Source organism: Eurypyga helias, unplaced genomic scaffold (genome assembly GCF_000690775.1).
Source record: "Eurypyga helias isolate BGI_N326 unplaced genomic scaffold, ASM69077v1 scaffold19650, whole genome shotgun sequence".
Taxonomy (NCBI): Eukaryota; Metazoa; Chordata; class Aves; order Eurypygiformes; family Eurypygidae; genus Eurypyga; species Eurypyga helias.
The window spans coordinates 16,696-39,948 of NW_010226518.1; the positions used below are offsets into that span (position 1 = coordinate 16,696).

Consider the following 23,253-nt stretch of genomic DNA (forward strand, 5'->3'; position numbering starts at 1 on the left):
GGTGCCCCCACCCACCACCCTGATAACTTACATTGCGCCTTATCTGTGCAGTATAAGACTGAAGCTTATTTACACTGCTAACGCCACAGCATGCACTGTACATAAGCACCATGTTTGCATGGAAGAAGATATGCTCAGTCCCCCATCTGAGGAATAATTTATTTACAACTGAAAAAAAAAAAAAACCAAACCACCAAACCCTTCCATACAGAATGCTGCAGCCTCTTTCTGCAAGCACACAGCTGATGTGTGCAGAAAGAAATGAGCTAATTTTCAGGCAGAGATAAATGCTGTACACTGCACTTGAATTACAGTGTTTCAGAAGAAGCCAGGTCCCCTAATTATGATGAGGATGCATCTAGTCTGTAAGTCAGTTCTTCTGTTCATTCCATTTTCTGTTTGTTTGGTTTTTTTTTGTTGTTTGGGGTTTTTTTTCCCCATCTACTCCGCCTGCCAGTCCATCCATGCTGTCTTCCTTCTCAGCAAAAATTGCCTTACCTGTGATTGTGTACTGTATATCTTCTAGGGTGTAATTTGGTGCTGTTCCTAGCTCTGGTTTTCAGTGCAAATTAGCACTGTAGGCAAGCTTCTGCTCCCGGTGTATTTTACTCGTTTGGCTTTAGATTGGAAGGAATTAACCACCTCAGCTTCAGTATCTCGGTGTATCTCACTGGTGGGCTGGGGGGAAGATGGCAATGAGCCAGGATTAGTGGATGTGGTCCCCCCTGGGGAAGCCGAGGAGGGAGGTGTGCTCTGCGGGAGCAAGGCAGGGCATCGGTGTTGTCATGTGCCGAGCTGTGCTGGGCACATGCTTTAGTCTCCAGGTCTGGGGGGCAGAGTCCTGGCGTACTTGCGGAACTGGGAGTGCACATCACGGTGTGATGTGTGGTGTGGCAGCTCTCCAGATGGCACTGCTGCTGGGTCTCTGGTGAGCAGACACTTGGATCTTGTGGGTTGTTGCCTTCGGACTTCGTGAGGCGAGGGCTTACACGTGTGGAAAGCTGCAAACAGGCATCGTGTGGGTGCCTTGGAACCAAATCCCTGAAGCTTGTGTGGTCTCAGCACATTTTGACAAGCAGTCTGAATCTGGTCCCAGTATGGATCAGACTGCTTTCACTCTGGTTTTTGTGTCTTGCTTTCATTGCTTCAAAAAGACATCAGAGATGGAACTGTTCTGGGGGTATCTACATCTCTGAAGGCACATCCTGAACACTGCTGTTGGCAAAGCCTTTGGAGTGAGCTTGCTGCCTCTGTGCCCTTTCAGGTACTGTTGTACTTCTCATAGCAGTGCCAGTGTTCAAATGCAGATGCACCAGGGCTGGAAAAAAACCTGTACTTGAAACTGGGAGACTCTTACAAACTCATCCCGACTGCCGCTGGCCAGCTGTGATTAAACGTGCCATAGCGGCTTCTCATCGTCTGCGCTCAGGGGCTTGGTGTGTTCCTGCCCAGGACCAGGGAGCCAAACCTTCATCCCAGGGCTGACCCTCCTTGTCTCGTGCAGGGGCAAAGGATGGCACAAAGGAGGGATGCAGTGAGACATTGGATCTGGTGGGGTCAGGGGGCAACAGTTCCAAAAACCGTGCAGCTACAGTGCCTTAGCGGACCCTTGCCAGAAGACCAAGTGTGCAGAGCACACCAGGGTGCCTCAGGGCTTGATAAAAGAATCAGATTCCCTGTGTTTCACTGGAATCTCAAGCGTTTTGCTTCCGTCTTGTACGGAACTGATGTGCTGAGAGGTAGAGAAGTTCATGGCAACACTTTTCCATCCACTTGGCAGTGGGCAGAGCCCTGCGAGCTGCTGCTTGCTGTGGCTGAATTCCTGACTGCCGGCTTTCCTTCTGCCTGCTGCTTCCCAACAATTGAGTTGGCAATTAAGATTTGTGCACTTCTCTTTCAGGGCGTATGCAAGCAACAAAGGCAGGAAGATTGCTTCAGAAATGATGAATAGGGTGTTTGAGATGCTTCGACTCCTCCAAAGTCAGACACAAGCAGTGTTATCAAATTAGCAGCCACAATTGTCACCGGGAGTTGGGAATGAAATTCCCAGGTGATGGTGGAAGAAAATGCTGTGTTACAGGATGTTCTCAGGGATGCAAATGAGTTCTCTAGACACTGAGGCCAGTGGAGTTTGTTCTCACCTACTTTATTTACCTCTTGTGTCTTACTCGTTGCAGCATCTCAAAGCTTTTAGGGGTTCTCAGTCAAAACAGGAAAAAGGATTTGCATTCATCTGAAAAGAAAACACTCCACAGCCAGGTGTTATTCCACACCTAGAGGCAAAAGGGGGAGTTCAGGTCTGGTTGTAGGCATACAGGACAGGGATGCTTTCCTGTGGGTGGGATGGGACTGACCCAGGCTGCTCATGTGGCTGCAGCTCCCACTGAAGATGCTTGGAGCTGCTTCTGTGCATCAGGGGCTGCTCTGAGAAGGGGTTACAGTCAGATCAGCGTCCTGGCTGCCCCAGGGAGGGCAGGATCTGCTGCTGGACCTGCCGCCTGGGCACTGAAATCTCCTGGCATGTAGCAATCATGCTGCTGAAGCAAGCCATGAAAGGCTGAGTCTTTCCCTTACAACCTGAGCTTTTCCTGAGGCAGGTTGGTCCCGTATGGCAAGTGTTGGGGGGGAATTTCAATGAGAAAGGTGCGGTAGGGAACCGAGTCCCGGAAAAGCCAACTGCTGTGCTGTGCTCTCCATTGAGTGGCTCTGTGTTTGGGAGGAAGCTGCTGGCAGGCGTGAGGATGTGTAAGTATCTGTGTTTGGATCCCATTTCATGGGCTGGCGATCCCTCTGAGTACTGGACATCCGGGTTTAAAAAAAAAACCCAAACATTTTTACAAGATAATCGTGTCCTGTTTATGAGGCTCTGCTGGAAGTAAGGGAAGCTCTGACCAGTACTGGGGCAAACTGGTACTCTTTAGAGACTGCAAACATATTCCTGAGGTACATGGTTGTGAAGCTCTGCCTAAGTCCTGGGAGGGCCAGAGGCTGGCAGTGCTGCATGTGCCCCCCCGCCCTGCGTTTCCACCCTCACCTCTTTGAGTCGCGTTTGCTGAGCTGCTGATAGCCGAAATCTGAATTGCTGAGGTTTGGGGAAGAAAATTAGCATTGCAGAAGAGTCGAAGCTGGAGAGGACCTCTGGAGGGTTCTGATCCAACTGCCTCAAAGCTGGACTAACTTTAAAGTTGGCTCAGCTGGCTCAGGACCCATCCTGCTGAGTTTTGAACATCTCCCAGGCTGCAGATTGCTCAGCTTCTCCCAGTACCTGATTCAGGCCTTGATCACTCTCAGGATGAATAATTATTTTTTTGCATCTTGTGCCTGTTCCCTCTTGTCCTTTTACTGCACCTGGGAGGAGGGTTACTGCATCTCACCCATCAGGTAGCCAAGGGCAGCAATTAGATCCTTCCCTCCCTTCCTCTCCTCAAGGCTGCACAGTCCCCGCTCCTGCAGCCTTGCCTCGTCTCTCAGTTCAGTTTTGGCAGGAATAAATGGGACTTTGCTTCAGCCATGCTACAGTCAACAAGGTGGCTGGAGTCTACTCGGTGAGAAGTAGCAGCACTCTGCTAGGGCGAGTTTCTTGGAGGTGAAGCACTTCGGGGCATGAGAGAGTCTTCCAAAGGTGTCTGAAAATGTAGTTTCTGATCAATCGATGTTTGTTCCCCCAAGGGCAGCCTGGCGTTAACAAGCCAGTGTTGTCGAATGCGTTGTCTTCTCTTGGCAGTCGCGCACAAGCAGACCAGCAGGAAGGTCCAGTCTGACCATTAAAACCATTACAGCCACGCTGTCCTTGCAGCCAGGTTTCCCGGTGACGGTCCCCGTAGCAGGTTGCAGCAGCAGCAAGTGCCTGGGTGCAGTTCCCGGAGCTGTCAAACCATTGCTGTGCCCTGTTGCTGAATCCCCTCCTGGGGCCACAGTAAGTCCATAGCCAATTATTTTTTTTTAACATTTCTTTAACAAAAGCTTTTTCCAACTGTGCTAGTTTTGGTTGAGACAGAGGTATAGTTGGCGGTATAGTGGTGAGCGAGCGGCTGTGTGGTAGTTAGATGCTGGTTAGAATTAAACCATGATACCAACAAAGAGCTTTTGGAGATGTATCTGTTTTCAGTGAATAGGATATGCTGGTTTGTCCAGCCTTGATTCTTCTGCTGCTACTCAGCTGCCCACTGAGGTTTTATATCAGAAATTTGAGAAACGCTGAGGCTGGGGGTATCGGGATGGTTGGGTTATGGGAGGATTTCTGTGTCTGTGCCAGACCCAGCACCTGTAATTCTCTCTGAGCCTTCTCACCTTCAGTGCCACTCTGTGAAGGTGGCACTGCTGTGTGTCCCCGGGGTGGACAGAAACTGGCATTGCTGCAGGCAGGGCCCCCATGGGACAATTCACAGAGGAGACCTGAGAACCCAGAGGGTTTCGCTTACAAAGTGCTTCAGCCTTGATCCGCTTCCCCTCTGGCTGTGCTGGGCAGCCCCTCGCAGGGACGTAGCTCCAGCGGTAAGCATCTCCGCGCTGAGTCCACGTCAGGGTTCGTCGTGCCATGCGGCTGTTGGCTGACAGGGTACTAATGCTCTGCAGTGGTTGCCCAGACTGGAACATGGCATCTCCGAGACTTTCCTGGCAGTAACCAAACCGCCAGCTGGTCTCGGAGCTGGGATCCAACGACCCAGCCTGCCTGCAGGTCCGTGCTCAGCATCCCCGTGGGAAGGTGCCTGTTGAGCATCGCCTCTCCTCACAGCCTTGGATGTATTTTCCTTGAGTGGTTCTTCCAGGCACCGTCGTACAGCTCCAAAGGGGTTGGCATCGCTCACGGAACCTGGGTGTTTCTTTCTCATGTAGCAGCAGGCACTGCTGTGTGGTGCTGAGCGTGTTTTCGGCAGGGTGCTCAATTGCTGAACTCCGTTATAAGGGCAATATGCAAATTCACTGCTTGATCCTGATGAACAGGAAACGATCCCATATCCTGGCTGCCAGCACAGAGAGTGACAGCTGGCATCCTTCGCACTAAGCAGAGCCATTCGTAAACACAGCCAGTGATTTCATCCCGGGTTGCGTGGGGGCTTCAGCCCAGCAGTTTCTTACGCTCGTCACAGAGCTGTGCTGGAACAGCCCCCAGGGTCTGCCCATCCTCCCTGTTGTGTTCCCACTCCTCTGCCCAGAGACAATCCCACATCATCCTGTCCCAGCCAGGGCTCAGCTCTGAGCTCCCTCCTGTGGGGTTGGGATGCGTTTCAGTGGCCGGTCCCATCTTGGGGGTCCCCATTCCTCAAATCCCTGTCCCCGCGCGCCCTCCGGCAGAAAGCATTTGCGCAGGGTGCGGGGTGATGCTAACCCTCGCGCTGGCAGCGCTGCAGCCAGGCACCTGAGGGGAACAGGCTGAGTTTGGGAAGCGCTGAGCAGTCCTCCCACGGCTGCTGGTGAGACGCCAGCACCGCTGAAAATCTCGGTGCCCTATATAGGCGCTGACATGTAGACGAGCCACCTAACCTAAGGATGCCTACACTCGAAACGCACACTTGGGCTTTTGCTCTGCTTATTTTAGGTCCCTCATTCCCAAACAGTTCCCATGAGGGCATGGGGATTAGCATGTTCCTCCTCCAGTGGAGGTTTTCCTGCTTGTGGTGAGAGTGGGATGCCAGGCGTGGCCACCCCCCGCCAGTGCTGCCAGCCTGGAGTTGTGTGGGACTGTGACGGAGCAGGGTCTCACAGCCCACCTCCGAGCTCCTGCACATTCCTTCTCACAGTCCTTCCTCAAGGATCAGCCACTTGACGGGACTGCGGGGACTCTTTTAGCTCATTAAGACGTGTGTTAGAGCAGCCTCAGCATCCACAGGGCCTTTTTGCCCAGCACCCAGGCTTGTTAGTGCCCGTCCCTCTGGGAGAGCTAAAACTTTCCGGGAGGTAATTTCAGGCAGTGCTGGGAGCTGCCAGGCTTTGGGCTGGGAGCGGCGCATCTGCAATGATGGTTTTTTATGGCACCGTGCCGTGTTGTTTCTAAACTTCATGTATTTTAGTTGGGATGTAGGTTTTGCGCGGGGATGCCAAGTAGAGAAGACCCCCATGAGGTGCTGCTCGGGGAGGAGGAGGCAGCTCGCTCACGCTGCCGGCATGCTGCCTGCCTGGCTGCGCCGCACGCTTCGCTGTGGTAGCAGGAGGGGCTCTTCGTGTGGCACCTCTCCAGCCATCAGGCAGCTGTCGGCGTGTGCCTGGAGCGGTCGGTGGCTTTTCTGGGTGCCTACCAGCACATGCTGGTGAGCTTCCTCCAAACTGGGGGTGCTGGGGGCTCCCTGCGGTCATCCCTGCTCTGTCCCGCAGCCGGGGAGGTGGGCTGCCCTTGCCCTCTCCCATGGGTTTGCAAGCAGGATGCGTGCATCTTCCTCTCCCTTTCCCCTTCCTCTTGCTCGTTCCTTCTCCCCCTCTTTACTTTCTTTTTTCATCTCCTCCCATCTGTCCTTCTCACATCAGGCTATTTTTGGGGATGAGTTTCTCACTGTCAATATGGTAAGAACCGTGGTACATCTCATGTCTTAGAGGATGAACACCGCTTCGGGAAGCCTTCCCAAGCAGTTATCTTGCTTGGTTCATCTTAACCCCCTTACCTTGCCCCTCTCTTGGAGGTGTTGGAAGACTGGGGGGCTAAAAGACACCAAATCTTGTGTATCTCTCCTCCATCTGAGCCGATGTCTCGAAACATCTCTGAGCCATGCAAGTGGTTATTAAGCAGCCTGAAGCTGAGTGTGGTGTTGGCAGGTCATTACTTGTGTCTTTGTAAGTTCCAGGGGCTTTCAGTCAAGTCAGGATTATTTTTTTTACTTGAGAGTAATGGGAACTTCAGGACTAAAAGTGAATTTTTAATACCCTTCATTTAACTAAATACTTTCCAGAAAAATGAGTATAGTGGTGAAGACACGGAGCTGGCAGCGAGTTTGCTGGGAGGGAGCAGATCTCTGTGCAAGCTCAGCTGAGCTGCCACTGCGCTTTGCTGCTCTCTCCTCCATCTGAGCATCTTTGGGTCCTTGAAACACAGGGAGAGTGTTTAGCCTCAAATTATCTCCCTGAGACGGATGAGCTAAATGCCACCTAGATTCCACAGCAGAGCTGGGAGGAGAGCCAGGGCTTGGGGCTGGCTGCCTTCTCCCCTCCAGAGCTAAGGAGACATGGTCTGCAGCCTGAATCCTTGGGGGAGCGGGGCTGGGGGTGCTGCCCGCACCCCTGCCCAGCTCTGGGGAGCAGAGCTGCCTTTGCTGGGGTGTGCTCGAGCTGGAGCCGAGCAGGAGGGGGTGAAAGGGTGGCTGCTCAGCTGAGGAGCTGCTGCGCAGCGTGGGTGGGCGGGTGATTGCTCTCCCTGGTACACAAGCAAGGTTTATTAGTGGCTTTTGTTCTAATAATAGATCCATCCTTGTCTCTTCACCTTCTAATAAAACCTTTCCATTTTGTGAGGGGCTGCAGCTTGAAGCGCGACGGCAGACCAGTCTCTGTAGCCATAAAGTTTCTTCCCTCTCTGCTCCTCTCCTCTCTCCTGTCCTTCCCTGCTCTGCACCTCTCTCTCAGAGATGCTGCCTGTGCCAGCCAGGAGTGTGGCATCACGGTTTAATGGTTGGCAGCACCAGGACAAAGGGATCCAGCTTTCCCTGTCCAGGTACGGGACTTCTCTCCCAGACCCTGGACTGCGGAGGGGAGCGAAGGTTGGGCTGGCTGCCTGTGTTGTGGTTATCTCCCAGGTTAGGGATGGGGTGAGTGGAGGTTTGTCTGTACAGGGAGACTCATGGTGTCCGATCTGGATGAAATAAAAAGTGAACTTGTAGTAGATTATCTAAAACACATGGAAAGCCAGTGTAACCGCTCTGACGCCGTTAAATGGCTTTAATTCTGCGTGTTGTACATCTACTCTTTCCTTTCAAGTGAGGCTGTGCACGAAAGGGTTCGTGCTGTTCTGCTAATCCCCTCCAGCAGTTAACCTGGATTAATTGTCAGATAAGGGGCACTGCAGACATGCCCACAACAGCTGGGCTTGGGTTTGGAGGAGCAGCACAAGGAGGTGGCTTGTGCAGCCTCTTTGGCTCTGGATTAGCAGTTTCCCTCACCCAGGGCTGCAGCTTTACAAAGTGTTTGGGATTTGGAAAACAACTGTTTTTCAGATGAGAACTGGAGTGATTTTTAGTTGTTAATTTTTTTTTTTTAAATTTTCCATATTTTCTCAGCAATTAAACCGTTTATGAGCATTTGGAGCCTGGTGGGAGGGAGAGGTGTCAGTGTGACATCCCAGGGTCGCTTCTTCCCCATGATCAGCAGAAAGCAGTTCATTCATTTGGAGGTTGGGAGCACCTTTTTGTTACTATTTTATCGCACGTGCTTTAACCACGGCACAGAGTGCCCAAAGCCACTGCTGGGGAGGTTTACGGTCTGTCACACGCTTCGGAGTCCCTCTTATTCATGGTGCCTTTTTAAAGGTGAAATGTTTATTTCCCTCGGGAGCCCATGGGTTGCGTGTCCGGGGAAGGTGTCCTGGGAATTGTACTGGCCCATCCCAGTGCTCTGCGACCCATAGTGACACCAGACCTTCGGCGTCTGCAGGACCCCACCAAGCTGTGTGATTAAGTGTACATTGATTTTCAGGAATGTTCTGCCTTGTGGAGCTGCTTGTACAGTCTTCCTGGTTGCCAGCTGGCAGAATATTAAGAGAAAACCAAATCATTTGCTGTTTCTTTCCCATAAGTGTCTCTGCGAGGCACAAAAGGCTCCTCTGCAAATCCAAACACGAGTGGAGGGGCTTGAACAGCCCCTGCTGCTAATGTGGGATAATCCAATTTGGCAGGAGGGAGGCTGAGCTGCCAGGACTCCTTCCACGGGCTGCGCTTGCTTCTGGTTTGCAGCTGAAGAAAGTCTGGTTGTTGCCATTAATAGATGCCAGGGCTGCCCCAGGGAACTGATGGTCTCACCCTGGGGCTTGGTGTCGCTGGGCATGAGAGACTGCTTGGCTGTGAGCTGACTTACTGCTCCGTGGTGGTCGCACGACAAGCTAAACCTTAGCTGGGCTGGGGGGAAGACGGCAGGTCAACGGGTTTCTTTTTGCAAGTGGGTTATGTGTGGGCAAGGCTGGGTGTGTGGCCAGGGACACAAAGCCAGGCTGGGGGGGCTGGGCTGCCTGTGGGACCCCCCTGGGTCCTCAGAGAGCGGTAGCCTTGGCCAGGGCTGAGCCTGCAGAGCGAGAGGGGAGCCCCTGACTCTCCCCACCAGCAGCCCCAGCACCTCCTGCCCCATGGCCCCCCGAGCAGCTCACATGGAGGGCTCACAACCAGGCTAGGTGCACGGCCATGGGTAGGGGGCTTCATGGGTCGTCTGGACACAGCACCTCCTCAGCCCCCCACGTCAGCTCCCCGGATCCCTCCCTTCTGAGCCTGCAGAGCGAGAGGGGAGCCCCTGACTCTCCCCACCAGCAGCCCCAGCACCTCCTGCCCCATGGCCCCCCGAGCAGCTCACATGGAGGGCTCACAACCAGGCTAGGTGCACGGCCATGGGTAGGGGGCTTCATGGGTCGTCTGGACACAGCACCTCCTCAGCCCCCCACGTCAGCTCCCCGGATCCCTCCCTTAAGGGCCCCAGCATCTCTCCCAGACCGAGCATCTGTCCCAAACTGAGCATCATCTCTCCCAAGGTGAGCATCTCCCGTGGGTCTCCTGGCTCTGAGGTGGGGGGACATCACTGTCAGTGTCAGCTGGGACAGGGGTTCCGGTCCCCGTGCACTCTGCAGGCGTTTCGGCTGTGGGGCGATGGGCTCCTCCCTGCAGCCTTCACACAGATAATAAAAGGAGAGTAGTAGCAAACTAAATCATGTCGCAGGGAGGCTGCTGTGTGTGCTTTGTAGCTGAGGGATGAATTAGCTTTCCTTTGAACTCGTCTTTTAATTGAAATGTGAATTTATTGCTTTTATTTAGTTTGAACTATGCTGGAGTGCTGTGGACTCATAAAGCACTAAGCAAAATAAAAGAAAAACCTTTATGAGCTGCAACTGCCCCTTTTTCTTTGGTTATATTTCTCGATTGCCGTGACACGCGTGGAATAAGGACAGGAAAGAGGTCACTGCTGGACATGGGAGGCAGGGAAGAAGGGTCCAGCTCAGGTGACAGGGAGCCGTGGCCGTCTGTGGGGATCGGTATGTCTCGGAGAGAGTTTTGGTTTTGGAAGGGTTTTTTTTCTTCCCAGCTGCAATCGCTGTGTTTCATAGCACTGTGCTGCTGTCTGTCTGTCTGCGGGATGCACAGTACACGAGCACAGGCCCTTTGCCTCCCACCCTCCCTCGTACATCTCTCTGTTATTTCTCTCCCTGCCATGACTCCCCCCATTACCCTCAGCATTCCTTTCTGTTCTTTGATTTTGTTTTCCCTTCTCTGCTCATCACCTGTGTCTGTAAAATCAGGTCTGTGCAGGTGAGAGATGCAATATTAGGGTCCTAAAAACACCCAACCAGTATCTTTCAAAATCCAATTTCTCTGCAGAAAGTGTGACACTGATCTGAGACAGAGTGCAATGCAGCTTGTGAGACTCATTAAAAAAAAAAAACAACCAAAAAAGGCATTAAAAATGTTTTTATCTGTGGAGCTGAGTCCTTAAAGGGGCCGTACACTGGCAAAGCCACCAGAGCATCACCAGGTCTCCAGCAGACGCACCCTGGGGACCTCAGCCCAGGCATGGTGCAGCCCTTGGCCGAGCACTCAGGCGGCTGTTCATCCCTCCGGCATTGGCATTCCCAGTGGCACAGCTCCGACTGTAGCTCTGGTTTCTGCCCAGCAGCTGTACATTTCCCTCACCTCCTGTGATGCTCTCGCTCTGTAGGCCCCACGCCGAGGACTTCAGCGTGGATTCCTCCTTCTCGCAGTAAGTGCACCTCATGTGTTTCCCTGCACCGGCGCGGCGGGGAGGGGGTAAGCTCAGCCAGCCCCGGGAACCGTCGCTCCTCTGCCAGGCAAAAGCCAACCCATGTTCTCCGGAGAGCAAAACCCCTTGCAATTTGGGGTGTCTGTGTGGTGCATGTGTGCGTGGTGTCTTGTGAGCCAGGTATTTTGGGCAGTACCTGCTGCCAAGAACAGTGGTTAGCCTTGACTTTAAATTAGTGATAGATTACTCTGCCTTTAAGGGAGCTGATAAGCACGAGGTTGGTCCTTTTCTGCTCTTGGCACTAAGGAGTTGTGTGTGGGACCAGCAAACCCTTCTGCAAGAGCAGTGTCTCCCACCATGGGGAGAACAAGCTGCACTGAGATGGACAAGTTTCATAGGGGAAGAAGTGATATCCTTGGCAGCAAATTGGTGATTATCCATTAGCGATGAGCTCCATGCGCAGACTCTAATTAAACAATCCAGATTCATCAGCAGAAGCAATTATAGGAGCAGACTCATGAGTGTCAGTCTCCAATGTTGCAAAACAAATCAGCCAAACAAAACCCAGCGTGTTATTCCATTGCTTCTTCTCTTTCTGGCTTTTAATCTTTTTTATTATCGTTATTTTATTAAGAGCAAGTGGTGCTGCTGCCCAGCCAGGGCTGGGGCTGCTCTCTGCATCCGCGAGGCTGCCGAGACCTTGGATGGGAGATGCCAAGAGAAGATGACTTGGGGGACGAGCGTGTCCTTGCGCCGGGCTTACGGTTGGGGACGTATGTCCTCAGACAGTGCCAAGTGAGAGCTCCTTCCCTGCGGGGAGGGGCCTGGAGCAGGCCCCCACTGAGCACATCGGAGCTGGCAGGGGCTCCCCATCCTGCCAGGCTCAGCACCCAGCTTTGGGATCAGGCTGTGGGCCAGGGCCCGCTCCCGCTGTGTCAGTAGGGTTGCACACGGGCACGGCACGGACCCCTTGGTGTTCCCCTGGCTCCTCTCAGCTGAGCTCCCCTTGTGCCATCTTCCCATGGCACACACATGTGCCGTTACCCAGGGCAGTGCTGTCTCCAGCCCCAAGCCAGGTCTCCCAGTCTGGGGAGGCACTAACCTGGGATGAAGCAGTGTGTCCTGCTTCACCCCGGAGCCAAGGTCCTGTTTTTGGGAATGCAGGGTGCTGTTGGCCCCGCCATGCATCACCACCCCTTGCTCTTTAGTACTGGGGGCACTGGCATGGAGAGATCTTCAGCCCCTGAGTGCATCCCTGCTACCTCCAGTGCTTTGGAGGCTGAAAATGAGCTTCACAACTGCTAAATACAGTTGGAGAGGTTATAGCTGCCTTTGGGGAATGAGGGATTGATGAACTCTTGCAACATCAAACTGCCATTTTCATTGCAGTGTCCTCCCTAATGAAAAAAACCCAGGCAAAAGAAGCCTAGCAGCAGGCTTCATTTTTATCCCTGCAGATTCCTGAAGCCTTTCCTGCAGTGTGCGTCAGGGCTGGCCAACACGTGGCTCAGCGGGGATGTTGTGCCCTCGGTGCGGTGCCTCCTGCCCTGCCTTCATCCTGCCGACACGGGAGTACTTGTGAGCTGAGTTCCGGGCGTCGTTTGTCTCATGGTGCGAGACGAGTGGCCGTGGGTCCAGGCCGTTGAAGCCAACCTTAGTCTTGGGCAGAGTTTTTTCAGGGACAGCTGCTTGGAGTTTGCGTTTCATCCCCAAAAAAATAGTATTGCAGAGTTACTGCTGGAGCCAGGGTGACATTCCCTGCATCCAGCTGTGTTTAATTCGCTGCGGAGTGGTTGGCAGTATCGCTCCTTTTCCTTGAGCAAAAATCACACTCCATAATAAAACAGGAGAGGCTTTTTTTTTCCTGATTTAATCTCATGGTAAATGCATGAAATCTTGAAGACACAAGTGTTGGAGCTGGTCCTGTGTGTCACAGCATCGTGGCTCCCTGTGCAGCGTGGCTGTTGGTGTGGGACTCTGTTTTGCTAATTGTTGTTTGGTGCCACGGTGCCATCGAGAGGCTGATGTGGGACATGCTGAGTGCCTCGGGGCTGGCCAGTGCCACGATCCTTGGGGACTCTGCAGAACAAGGGGACAGTGGCTTCAATAGTGTACCTACTAAGGGACAGGGGATGAGACTGACGTGTAGAAAACGGGCAGATTTCCTCTGTTGGCAATATCTGGCCTTCTGGACTGTGCGGACTCCCTCACTGGTCTCCCAAATGCTCTCATGTGCCTCCCAGGCACTGAAACATGCCCTCCTGGTCCCAGCCCTTTGCCCTGAGACCAGTCTCCCCTTCTTCCTTCCCTCTGTGGGTCGGCAGTGTTGGCCAGCGGGGCTCTGCCCCCCAAAAGTGGGAGAGGCAAATGATGCCCAGCCCCTCCCTGGTTGCTTTGTGCTTTTCTGTTTAAAAATGTGCCGGAAGCTGCTCTGGCACGAGGTGTTGGGGGCTGTTTGCTCACCCCTGGAGAAGCTGAGGTATTCCTGGAGGAAGGTTCCCAGTGGTGGTTCTGGTGCTGCTGCACGGCTCGGTGGGAGAGCAGCTGGGTGGCCAGCCGCCTTTGGCTTGCAGCACGGCATCGGTCCTACCCGGCTTCTCAGGGAGAGTGATGCCGTGCATCTCCTGGTGAGGGACACAGCACAGCCTGGGCCACCACGGGCTGCCAGCCAACTTGCAGTGAAGCAAAACCAGGTGGCAGATTTTGCAGAGTCCCTGTTGTCTGCTGGTCCCCACACAGCGCCCGGAGGAGATGCAGGGGGCAGCGGGGATGCAGAAAACGGGGATGCAGGGGGCAGTGGGGATGCAGAGAACAGTGGGGATGCAGGGGACAGTGGGGATGCAGAGGACAGTGGGGATGCAGGGGACAGTGGGGATGCAGGGTCAGCAGGGCTCACAGGAGATGCCCCCCTGGAGCCAGGCAGCCCCACGCAGTTTTGAAGCTGTTCTCTTGCACACTTGTCGGCGCTGGGCCGGTGCAGCCTTGTTGAAACCCACAACCCTCCTCCTTTGAGTAATTGTTCAATTACTGCTTATTGAGCGTGGGGGCAGCCTGTTCCCTGTTTCTCACTTTGGCAGGCACCCAGGTTTTCTGTACACACACAGCTGTACGTCTATTCCCCTTTTCCATCTCAAGTCTTGTGCTGGGAGCAGCTCATCACGCCAGCGAGCCAGGAGCTTGGGGGGGGGAAGGGTGTAGCTGCCCCCCATCCTCTGCTCACCCTGGGATAGATGTGGGATGGCAAACCAGAGATCATAGAGGTGTGTTCAGTATGCAGAGCTCCCTCGGTGTCATCCGTCTCGCTGTAGCTTCTATACCCAAATGCCTGTTGCCATCAAGAGAAGGGTGGAAAAAAGGAAAAGACGTCTCTGAAGGAGATGAGGAGGGCTGGCAGCTGCTGCAGATGTGTCTGGGGAGTTTGTGTGGCTGCCACCAGTGGGTATCTGAGCCTCAAGCTGACTCAGTGGCACATTTAGGAAGGACTTTGTCCCCTGCTCAGGTCTCCTGGTGCCCCGTGGGGCTGTGTGGGCACTGGCCGGTGGCTGAGCGAAGGACTGGGGGCAGCACAGCTGCGGTGCCTTTAGCAGCACCCGGCCTTCTGCAGAATCCTCTGCTGTTCCTTCCACTGTAGGATGCTGAGAGGAAATGCTGCAGACCTGTACTTCCAATGCTGCTCCCCATCTGGTACCCATGGCTCATCCCCAGTGAACCCTCCTGGGCCACCAGCACGTTTCTTTAATTTCAGTCGTGGCCACAGCCACTTCTTTTGCGTTTGACCCGTGTGGTTTTGCACGGAGGATGCAGAGCTGTCCTCTGGGCTGAGCCAGAGAGGGGGGATGAAGCAGGGTCCCACTTGAGCCTGCGCTGCCTTGGCAGAGGTGAGTGTTGGCAGCCACCAGACTGCAGAGATGCAGACTCTCAGGGTTTTGTTGTTTGGTTTTTTTATTCCCTGGAATCTCTGAAGAGTCTCGTTTGCATCCTGCTATATGATGGGGTAAGTTTCTTGAGAAATTTCCTGGGACAAGAACAGCATTTCCCACCCAGCCAGAGTGTGAGAGCAAGGACTGGAGCTGCGGAGAGATGCTAAGATTTTTTCTTGTCTTTCAAGAACTGTATTTATTTGAAGCTATGCTTCTCATGGCAGTAAGTGTCTATTATAAAACAGAGCAAAAGCACCCTGGGCACCTAAGTCCTTTGGAAAGCAGCAGGGAGGCTTCGGGCAGCGTGCTGGCGCAGGGGGTGGCAGCTTGCTCCCTTGGCTGACTGGTGGATTTTGGAGCCGTCTCAGCTTTCAGGCCATGGTCAGTGACTGTCACATGCTGTGGGGACAAGAGGGGAGCTGCCCATGCCCGACTGCTCATGTAAGTCTCCTGGGGACACAGAGCTTGGGGTACGTCTGCATCCCCCTCTCCATGCCTGCATTGCCCGTACTGTGAGCCCTGGCCTGGGGCTGCGTGTGGGTTGCTAATTTTGGGGGTTTGATTGTCACAAAGGGGAGCGTGTTTATCGCCAGCTCTTTGGGGAAGGTGCGAGTATGGAGCTGGGGCTGTGCTCCTCACTGTCTATTTTAATGCCGGTGAGCCAGGCTGTGCTCATCCTGGTCTTGCATCCTGCACTTTTCTGAACAAACTATTGTGTCTTTTTTTGGGAGCTCATCATCTTAGAACAAATTACCTCTAATCTAAGATTAATAAAGTATAATAAATAACCGAGTGCAGAAAATGAAATTGCTCAGGCATTATGAAGTGCATAATAGCAGTAATTACACTTCCAAGCAGAGGGCTTGTAACTAAACTTGTATTGTGATGATTATCTGCACGGCCCGGGGAGGTTGAGCCGGGGGGGAGCGGCGGGCTGCCTGCTCCCTTCCCACAGAGTGTGCCACTGCCTGCGCCCCTCAGTGCTGCCCAGGCTGGGCTGGCACCACAATGCCTGGCTGGCAGGAGGGATGTCCAGCCAGCAGGAGGGATGCCTGACTGGCAAGAGGGATGCCTGACCGGCGGGAGGGATGCCTGGCTGGCAGGAGGGATGCCCAGCCAGCGGGAGGGATGCCCGGCCATGGCAGCGGGGAGGGAGTGGACCAGCTTGGCTGAGCTGCTGTGAAGGCAGATCCTATCAGGGTGTGTGTTTTGGGGCGGTTAATGCAGTCAGAGTTTAGCTTGATTTTTATCTGAAGTTAACTTCTTGACAACAAAATTAAAGAGTACGTTTTAGATGATATAATCTCCTTCCCTCAGCTGGAAATGGAGTAGGAGCTTTGATACTTTCTGATGGTTGCTGCTGCCTGGTAAAAGCCGTCCCTCGTTCAAAGCAGGGGGTCAGCTCTGGGATGTGGGTTAACCTGGCACCCGCAGGGTGGGTGCCAGTGCTGGAGTGGGCAGTCAGACCGTGGCAGCACCCTGGTCCCTGTCACGCCAAACCCTTGCTCTGTGCCCCCTCCTCCTGCGGACAGGAGCCCCGTGGGATGGTCACCCTGTGGGTGCTGCTGGGGCTGGGCCGGGGCATCAGTGGGGCTGTGGTTGCAGGGTCCCCGTCGGCTCTAGGGGCTCAGCCCAGGAAACAGCGAGGGCAGGTTGTCTGCACAGCAATACGTTATTTCTACCTGCTTCTATTTCTTCATCTCTTTGCAGTGATAAACACCCCTTTTTCCCCCCCGAGATCTGCTTCAGTTGCGTTCCATGTGTTTCTTCTTCCCGCGGCCGTTATGACGGATGAATACATGGGCTACTTTGTCATGAAAAGTTAGATATCTTCTAATCGTTCCGTTCTTTTATCCATCAGCATCTATATTCATAGTCTCGAGGTGGGCTGCAGCACTATAGATCAGCAAACTATCTGTCTGGCGACGGAGATTTATATCGCTGTTTGTTTCGGTACGGAGGCGAATGTCTGGGAGAGGAATCGTGCTCCCTGAAGCCTCCCTCTCCTCGCTGCGCGTAATCCTCGGGGACTCTGATGAACTGGACGCCCGGTGCTCACGATGGGACTGACGGCCAGTTCCTACCATTTCCTGGGCATTTTCAATAAGGAGAAGGAGCAATTAGCCTGTGTGTGGAGTGTCATGAGTGGTTGTGTCTGGCTGATTTATGCCCTGACACAGATAAATTATTTGCCAAGTCTGGCTTTGGAAACCATTAATTTTAACAGGTGTTAAAGCTGTGTGCGGAGCTCTGCATTTATGGCTGCTTGCTCCCAAGGCGTTGTGCGGGCTGAGCCAGTGCTCACAATCTCTCCAGCCCCTGTGGACCCCGCAGCAGGGTCCGTGGTCGCCCACCCGCCTCCCCTCTCCCCTTCTCCTACCAGTGAGTGAGGCTGGTGAGCACTCACTGGGTGCAAAGCCCCCCCTCAGCCCCCCTCCCTGCCCCTTAGTCTGGCTGCTCCCCACAAGCACTGGGGCCCCCAGGGAGATGCAGGCTCAGCTCCCATCCCTGCTGCTGCCAGCTGGGGACATTTAGGGTGAGTTATGTCCTTTGTGAGTCCCCACGGCTGCCTTTGTGTTTTAGCATTTTCCTCACTCGATGCTGTGAAATGTCTGAGACTGAGGGAGTTGGGGGTGCCAGGCTATCGTGCCTGCGGTGATGGCTTTCTCTCTGTGCTTTTTGTACATAAGAGCCTCATAAATTCAAAATCTGACTTTTCAGTCTGATAAGGGGGTCTATAAGAAGCCCTGAGGAGGGTGTGCCAAGCTTTTTACACGCCAGGCAGTTTCCCCACGAGCAATCAGGCTGACTGTGAAATACCAGCGGGTGCCAGTGGGTACCAGAACAAGGGACTCCTGAGCAATGAGGGTCTCATAAAACCCTTTCCCAATTTGCTGCCCCATCAGTTTGACATTAACACTTGGTAAATATTTGTTTATCCCTCGCTTGTCAGAGCGAGTAGCAGCTGCTTTCCAATAAATCACGATCCGGTGGTGTGTGCCAGGCGGCACGCTCGGCTGGAGCCGGCACCGCGTGTGCGTGAGGGTTGCACGGGTGAAATAAAATGGGGTGGGAGATTGAATGACTGTCACTGTGAATTTGCTTGCCTTGGTCTATGCCTTGGCTTGATAATATGCCTGATTAATGTGATCTTGATGACCTTACAAGCAGTTAAAAAGAATAGTAGCACTTACTTAAGAGACTTGTTGAATACAGTGAAATAGGGGAAATCGCTAATTCGTTGCACTTAACTCCATTATCAGCCGTAACAGACTTTGTCTTGCTCAGAGTCTAAAGCCAAGGCATCAGGAAAAGGAAAAAATCCCTTTCAGCCTGCACTTAGCAGGCAGGAGTGCAATCTATAACCCTGCCTGGTGTGAATAAGTGAGTTTGCAAAGGGCTGCAGGCGTTTGTAAGGTAATAGGAGGGGCGGGTGGCAGATGAGCTGAGCAGGGACCAGTTTTCCAGCCCACCCTTAATCCGGGTGTGCTTGATCCCAGACCCCGCTGACATCCGTGGTGAGGAACCTCCAGCCTTGGTGAGGCTTGGCCCTGTCCGCGTGGTCATCCACCCAGCACGTGGGGACCGGCAGGAGGGCTGCGGACAGGGGTCAGTGATGGGCACTGGAGCAGCTGAAGGTGAAGAAGTGCCCGGGGTGGTCACAGTGGTGGATGAGGAATTTTTGGTATCTGCAAAGTGTCCCAGGGGTCGGCTTTCTGCGGCAGCGCCTTGTCCCGGTGACACTAGCCACCGTGGTCTCCGAATGCCAAGTGACGCTGGGGTTGGTTGGCAGCTCCTGGGTTTTTCTGGAATGGCCAAATGTGGTATCTTAGCAACAAAGGGAATTTTTCTCCTTTTAGATCGAATTTGTTTTTTAACAGCTTCAGTGCTGAATGTTGCTCCTACCCGGGCAGAGCCCGGGCAGGGGCGTACTGGGGACATCACGCTCACTCCTGCTGCACTGCAGCCTTGGGGCTTGGAGCAGAGAACACATTGAGGGGGAGACTGCTCCAAGGCCACCGCTTTTCTGAGAGGCTTTGAACATTGTAAAGCTTGTGAGAAAGGAGAAATTTGCAAGTCTGATGTCAGCTGGTTGCATGTGAATGAAAGCAAAGCCCTTCACCCAAAATAGAGCTGGCCGGGTGGGTCCCATCTGCTGCTTTGGTAGTCTTGGTGCTCACGGCGGGTGGTACCAGTGATTTGGTACAGTGGGAGCAGCTGGGAGCCCAGGGCTGATCTGGGGGGGATCACCAAGCCGGGACAGGGGGAGAGGGCTCCTGGGGGGGTTCCAGGTCCAACCTCCCACCCCACTGATGGGCTTTTCTGGGTGCTTTCCCCACAGGGTGCAAGTCGAGTTCTATGTGAATGAAAACACCTTCAAGGAGCGGCTGAAGCTCTTCTTCATCAAAAACCAGCGATCGAGTGAGTGCTCCGTGTGTGGAGCCCGAGTGCCTGTTGGGAGAGATCCTGCCCCAGCTCAAGAGCTGTGCTCCATCCTCCTGGGATGAGAAGCCATGGCTGCTTCCCTGAGCGCTGGCTGCCCAGCCCGGGGCTGCTGCTGCCTGTTGGCCTTTCTCTTGGATGTTGGCCGTCCTGCGTTGGGGGGATGCGGTTGCACGGGAAGGAGGGGATGCTGCCTGCCTCTGCGGCTCGCTGGGGACAAACGCGACATGGGAACCAGCCGGGGCAAATTGGCCGGGAGCAGTGGGGGCATCAGGAGCTGCCAGGAGGGATCAGGGAGCAAATGACCCGTCATGGTGCTGGCAGTCAGGTCAGCGGTCGTGGGGACAACCAAGGCAGGCTGAGTTACGCGCTCCCACTTCAGCTGTCCGGATTAACCTCCACTTGACTAATGGTGTTTTTATTTTCTTTCTCTGAGATGTCATTAGCTGTCTGGAGGGAGTCCGCTCGTTAATTTATAAATTCACATTTTCTTTTCCTCCCTGCATCCTGTCGTCTTGTTAAAAAGCTGGAACGTGGCACAACAGGGTGCCCACGGGGAAGTTTGTAATGAAAATGTGATGAATTTCTCGCTTGTAATTCGAGTAGTAACTGGATGAACTGGCTGAGGAGGGAGAGCAGATAAAGCAGCAGCTTTTGCTCGCCATCCCTCCTCCTGCAAGTGGTTTGCAGCACTGCGAATGGAGCGGGGCCCTGGCCCTGCCTGTCTGATGCTTTTTACTGCATGCCTGCTAATGAGGGGGATACACTCCAGCAGCTCGCTCGCTGGTCTCTCACATCTATTGGGGCCAGCAAGGAGCTGACTCATCGTTATTTATTTCTGTGTTAGTCTCCTATATTTCTGACACTGGGTAGGATGTGTAGAGCCTCTGGCAAAGTGTGAGCGATGTTGATGTGCTGCCTGGGGCTCCTGCAGCTCCCTGGGGCTCAGTGGGGTCCTGCAGTGCCAGAGGCCCTGCAAAGCTTGTGAGAAACTACAGAGGTTGAGCTGCGGGGTGCAGGGGGTGCAGAGAGTGCCTGGGGTGCCCAGGGTGTCTGGGGCGCAGAGGGTGCATGGGTTGCCCAGGGTGCTTGGGGTGCCCGGGGCATGCTGCCTGGTCCATGCCATGCTCCCCTCTGCTGCAGGTCTGAGGATCCGGCTCTTCAACTTCTCACTGAAGCTGCTCACCTGCCTCCTGTACATTGTCCGCGTCCTGCTCGACAATCCAGAGGAGGGCATAGGCTGGTGAGTGCTGCTGCTGGGCCCCCACATCCCCGTGTGCCGTGAGCGTGGGTGCAGAGGTACCTACTCATGGCAGATGTGAAGATGCGGGATGGATGGTTTGTCTCACTCCTGCTGTTGGAATTGGTAGTTTAGCAAAACTCACCGGTCTGGTGAGCTTTGCTCCCTGCTCAAACCCCTGGATGGGCATGTGGGTGTCCAGGTGCCCAGGGAAAAGGTGGTGGAAAACTTCAGGGTCACAGTTTCCAAATACTGTCTGGCTCTGACGGTCAGGGGTGCAATGGGGCCGTCACAGATTCACAGAGTGGTCAATGTTGGAAGGGACCTCTAGAGATCATCTAGTCCAACCCCCTGCCAGAGCAGGATCCCCTAGAGTAGATCACAAAGGAACCAGTCCAGGTGGCTTTAGGAAGTCTCCAGGGAAGGAGACTCCACCACCTCTCTGGGCAGCCTGTTCCAACCCCTCTGGGCAGCCTGTTCCAGTGCTCTGTCACCCTCACTGTCAGACACAGGTTCATGTTGTCAGTGCATCACCGTGCAAGTATTTTTTGAACACTGACACCCTTGAGAACACTTATGCTAAATCTCATTTAAGCATTTGGGAAGGAAATATGTTGTGCCATGTAGATCCCCGAGGTTACAGATGATTACCTACATCAGCTTTGCTCTGGGTTTCAGTATAAGCCTATTTTTAATATGTCCTTGCTTTGTTCCTTGCTTTGTTTAGCTCACATACGGGTGGGTTTTTTTCCAAGAGCCTAGAGAATTAGCAATTTGATTTTTTTCTTTGTAGAAGTTGCAACATCTGCATGTTCCAAAAACCGTTTCAAACCTGTGACGCAGATGCACCTCCTTGAAAGGTTTAGGGCAGCTGCAGTCCAGGAAAGTCCACTTGCTGGAAGGTGTGTGGTCAGCGGGAAGGCATCCCTCGCAGCACGGCAGAGCGAGAGCTTGGCTTCGGTGCTGCCTGCCTGGCAGGGTGCTTGAGGCACAGCTAGCTTTGTCCCAGAAGCCAAAGCTCGGTAGTGTTTGCTGATTGTAACCTGGAAATTCCCAGCTGCAGCCCTGGGTTCCAGCACTGTGCCCAGGGAGCCCCATGCTGGTGAGAATCAGGGTTTGACAGCATCGCTGCTACGGGCTGAAGACAAGTCTTATTCTCCAGTAATAAGATGTTCAAAGCTGCCTGGGTGAGATAGGCTCCTCTGGAAAGTCCTGGCTATAGGGACCAGTGTGTTTTGGACCTGTGGGAGTGTTGTCCAGAGCCCTCCCCCAGGATCAGCCATAGTGGCGAGGGCACCCCATGAGCTCAGGGAATCCATGCCAGCTCTCCTTTTCCCTCCCCCACCACCACTGACCGCTTTCCCCTGCTTTATCTTTCTCTTCTCCTAGCTGGGAATGCGAAAAGCAGAATTACACGGTGTTCAACCAGTCCACGAAGATAAACTGGTGAGCTGGGAGTTGCTGCACTGCTGGGGTCTGGCTCTGGTGGGACGTGGGGAAGCGGTGGTGGGCACGGCCGGTGCTGGCAGCTGCCCCAGGCCATTTCTGGTTTGTGGTGCTTCTCAAGGGATGCGGAGCAGCATTCCAGGATCAAATCAAGTGCTGCAGTTGCACCCTTGGGCTTGGCTTATTCCCAGCGCAGAGGCTACTTGAACCAGTAAGGAGCTTGCTTGTCCAGTAAGCAACACCAGTATTGTGCTGGATCCTGCATCAGTGATGGCCTCAAATTTGCGTTCGGTGGGGGGTGAAGGCACTGCTAGTTAGGCTGCGGTTTAGACCCATGTTGAATTGTCTTTGCAGGTCACACATCTTCTGGGTGGATAGAAAAATGCCGCTGTGGGCTGTGCAGGTGAGTGCCCAGACCTGGGGCACGGTCGTGCAGGAGCGCGGCAGGGGCTGGGGCTGGAGCTCTGCCGCCAGCGTGTCTCGGGGCATCCCTCGGGCAACGGGCTCTCTTGGGCGAGCAGGAAACAAGCTGGAGCTTGCAGCAACACCATGGCCCTGGGTGAAAATCCCAGGGACTGATAGGAGAGGACAAGCTCTAGGGAGATGAAATCCTCGTGCTGGCTTGGCTCCTCCCTAGCCTGGATGCAGCTGAACCAGTACCGGGCTATTTTCAGGCAGGGCAAACTGCATGGGGTTAGCGCCCATCACCTTCTGCTCAGGGCTGCTCATGCGTGGCAGATATTCAGAGAAACGTGTACGGAGAAATCAAACAAACAGGCTTGTCTGGGCGATCCCCTCCAGCCCCTCATCACACAGGGCAGGGAGGGCTCAGCAGAGACGCCGCAGCCTGGGATGGGCTGAGGAGGCTGGGAAGGAGCCCTCAGCAGCCTTTGCCTGTCTCTGCAGGTCAGCATCGCTCTAATCAGCTTTCTGGAGACCATGCTGCTCATCTATCTCAGCTACAAGGTAAGTGCCCCCGGGGCAGGGGCAGACAGTGATGGGTCTGGCCCCCTGCTGTGAATTCATTTCTCCTTCTTGGAGCTGTCTGAAGCCTGAAGCATCCGGAGAGGGTGTTTGTCTGGGTGATGTCTCATCTGGCTGTGCCTGTTTTCCTTTCTCATTCTCTCTCAGGCTGCTAAATAAGTGGCAGAGCAGAGCTTCTTCTTCCACCTTCCCTTACGTTCAGACCTGTCCTGCAAAGGGTCACTGTTTTTACGGGGGTCCAGATTGACACACAGTGAGTTTCCTAAGGTCGAGGCCCTGGAGCTGAGCTCAGCAGCATGACCCCTGCTTGTGCCAAGGTCTGCTGCCTCCGGAGGTATCAGGCACTGC

At 54.0% G+C, this 23,253-nt stretch overlaps 1 protein-coding gene across 1 annotated transcript in view; it reads left to right on the forward strand.

Annotated features, from left to right (window-relative positions):
• Window positions 1–23,253, forward strand: part of LOC104510984 (potassium channel subfamily T member 1-like) — a gene marked incomplete at its 3' end in the record, with an annotated part of 38,111 nt that overhangs the window by 457 nt on the left and 14,401 nt on the right. Inside the window, 6 exon segments of the mRNA XM_010153420.1 lie at window positions 10,831–10,872; window positions 19,135–19,214; window positions 20,379–20,478; window positions 21,865–21,921; window positions 22,276–22,324; window positions 22,828–22,887. Of these exon segments, the coding sequence (XP_010151722.1) occupies window positions 10,831–10,872; window positions 19,135–19,214; window positions 20,379–20,478; window positions 21,865–21,921; window positions 22,276–22,324; window positions 22,828–22,887 (388 nt within the window).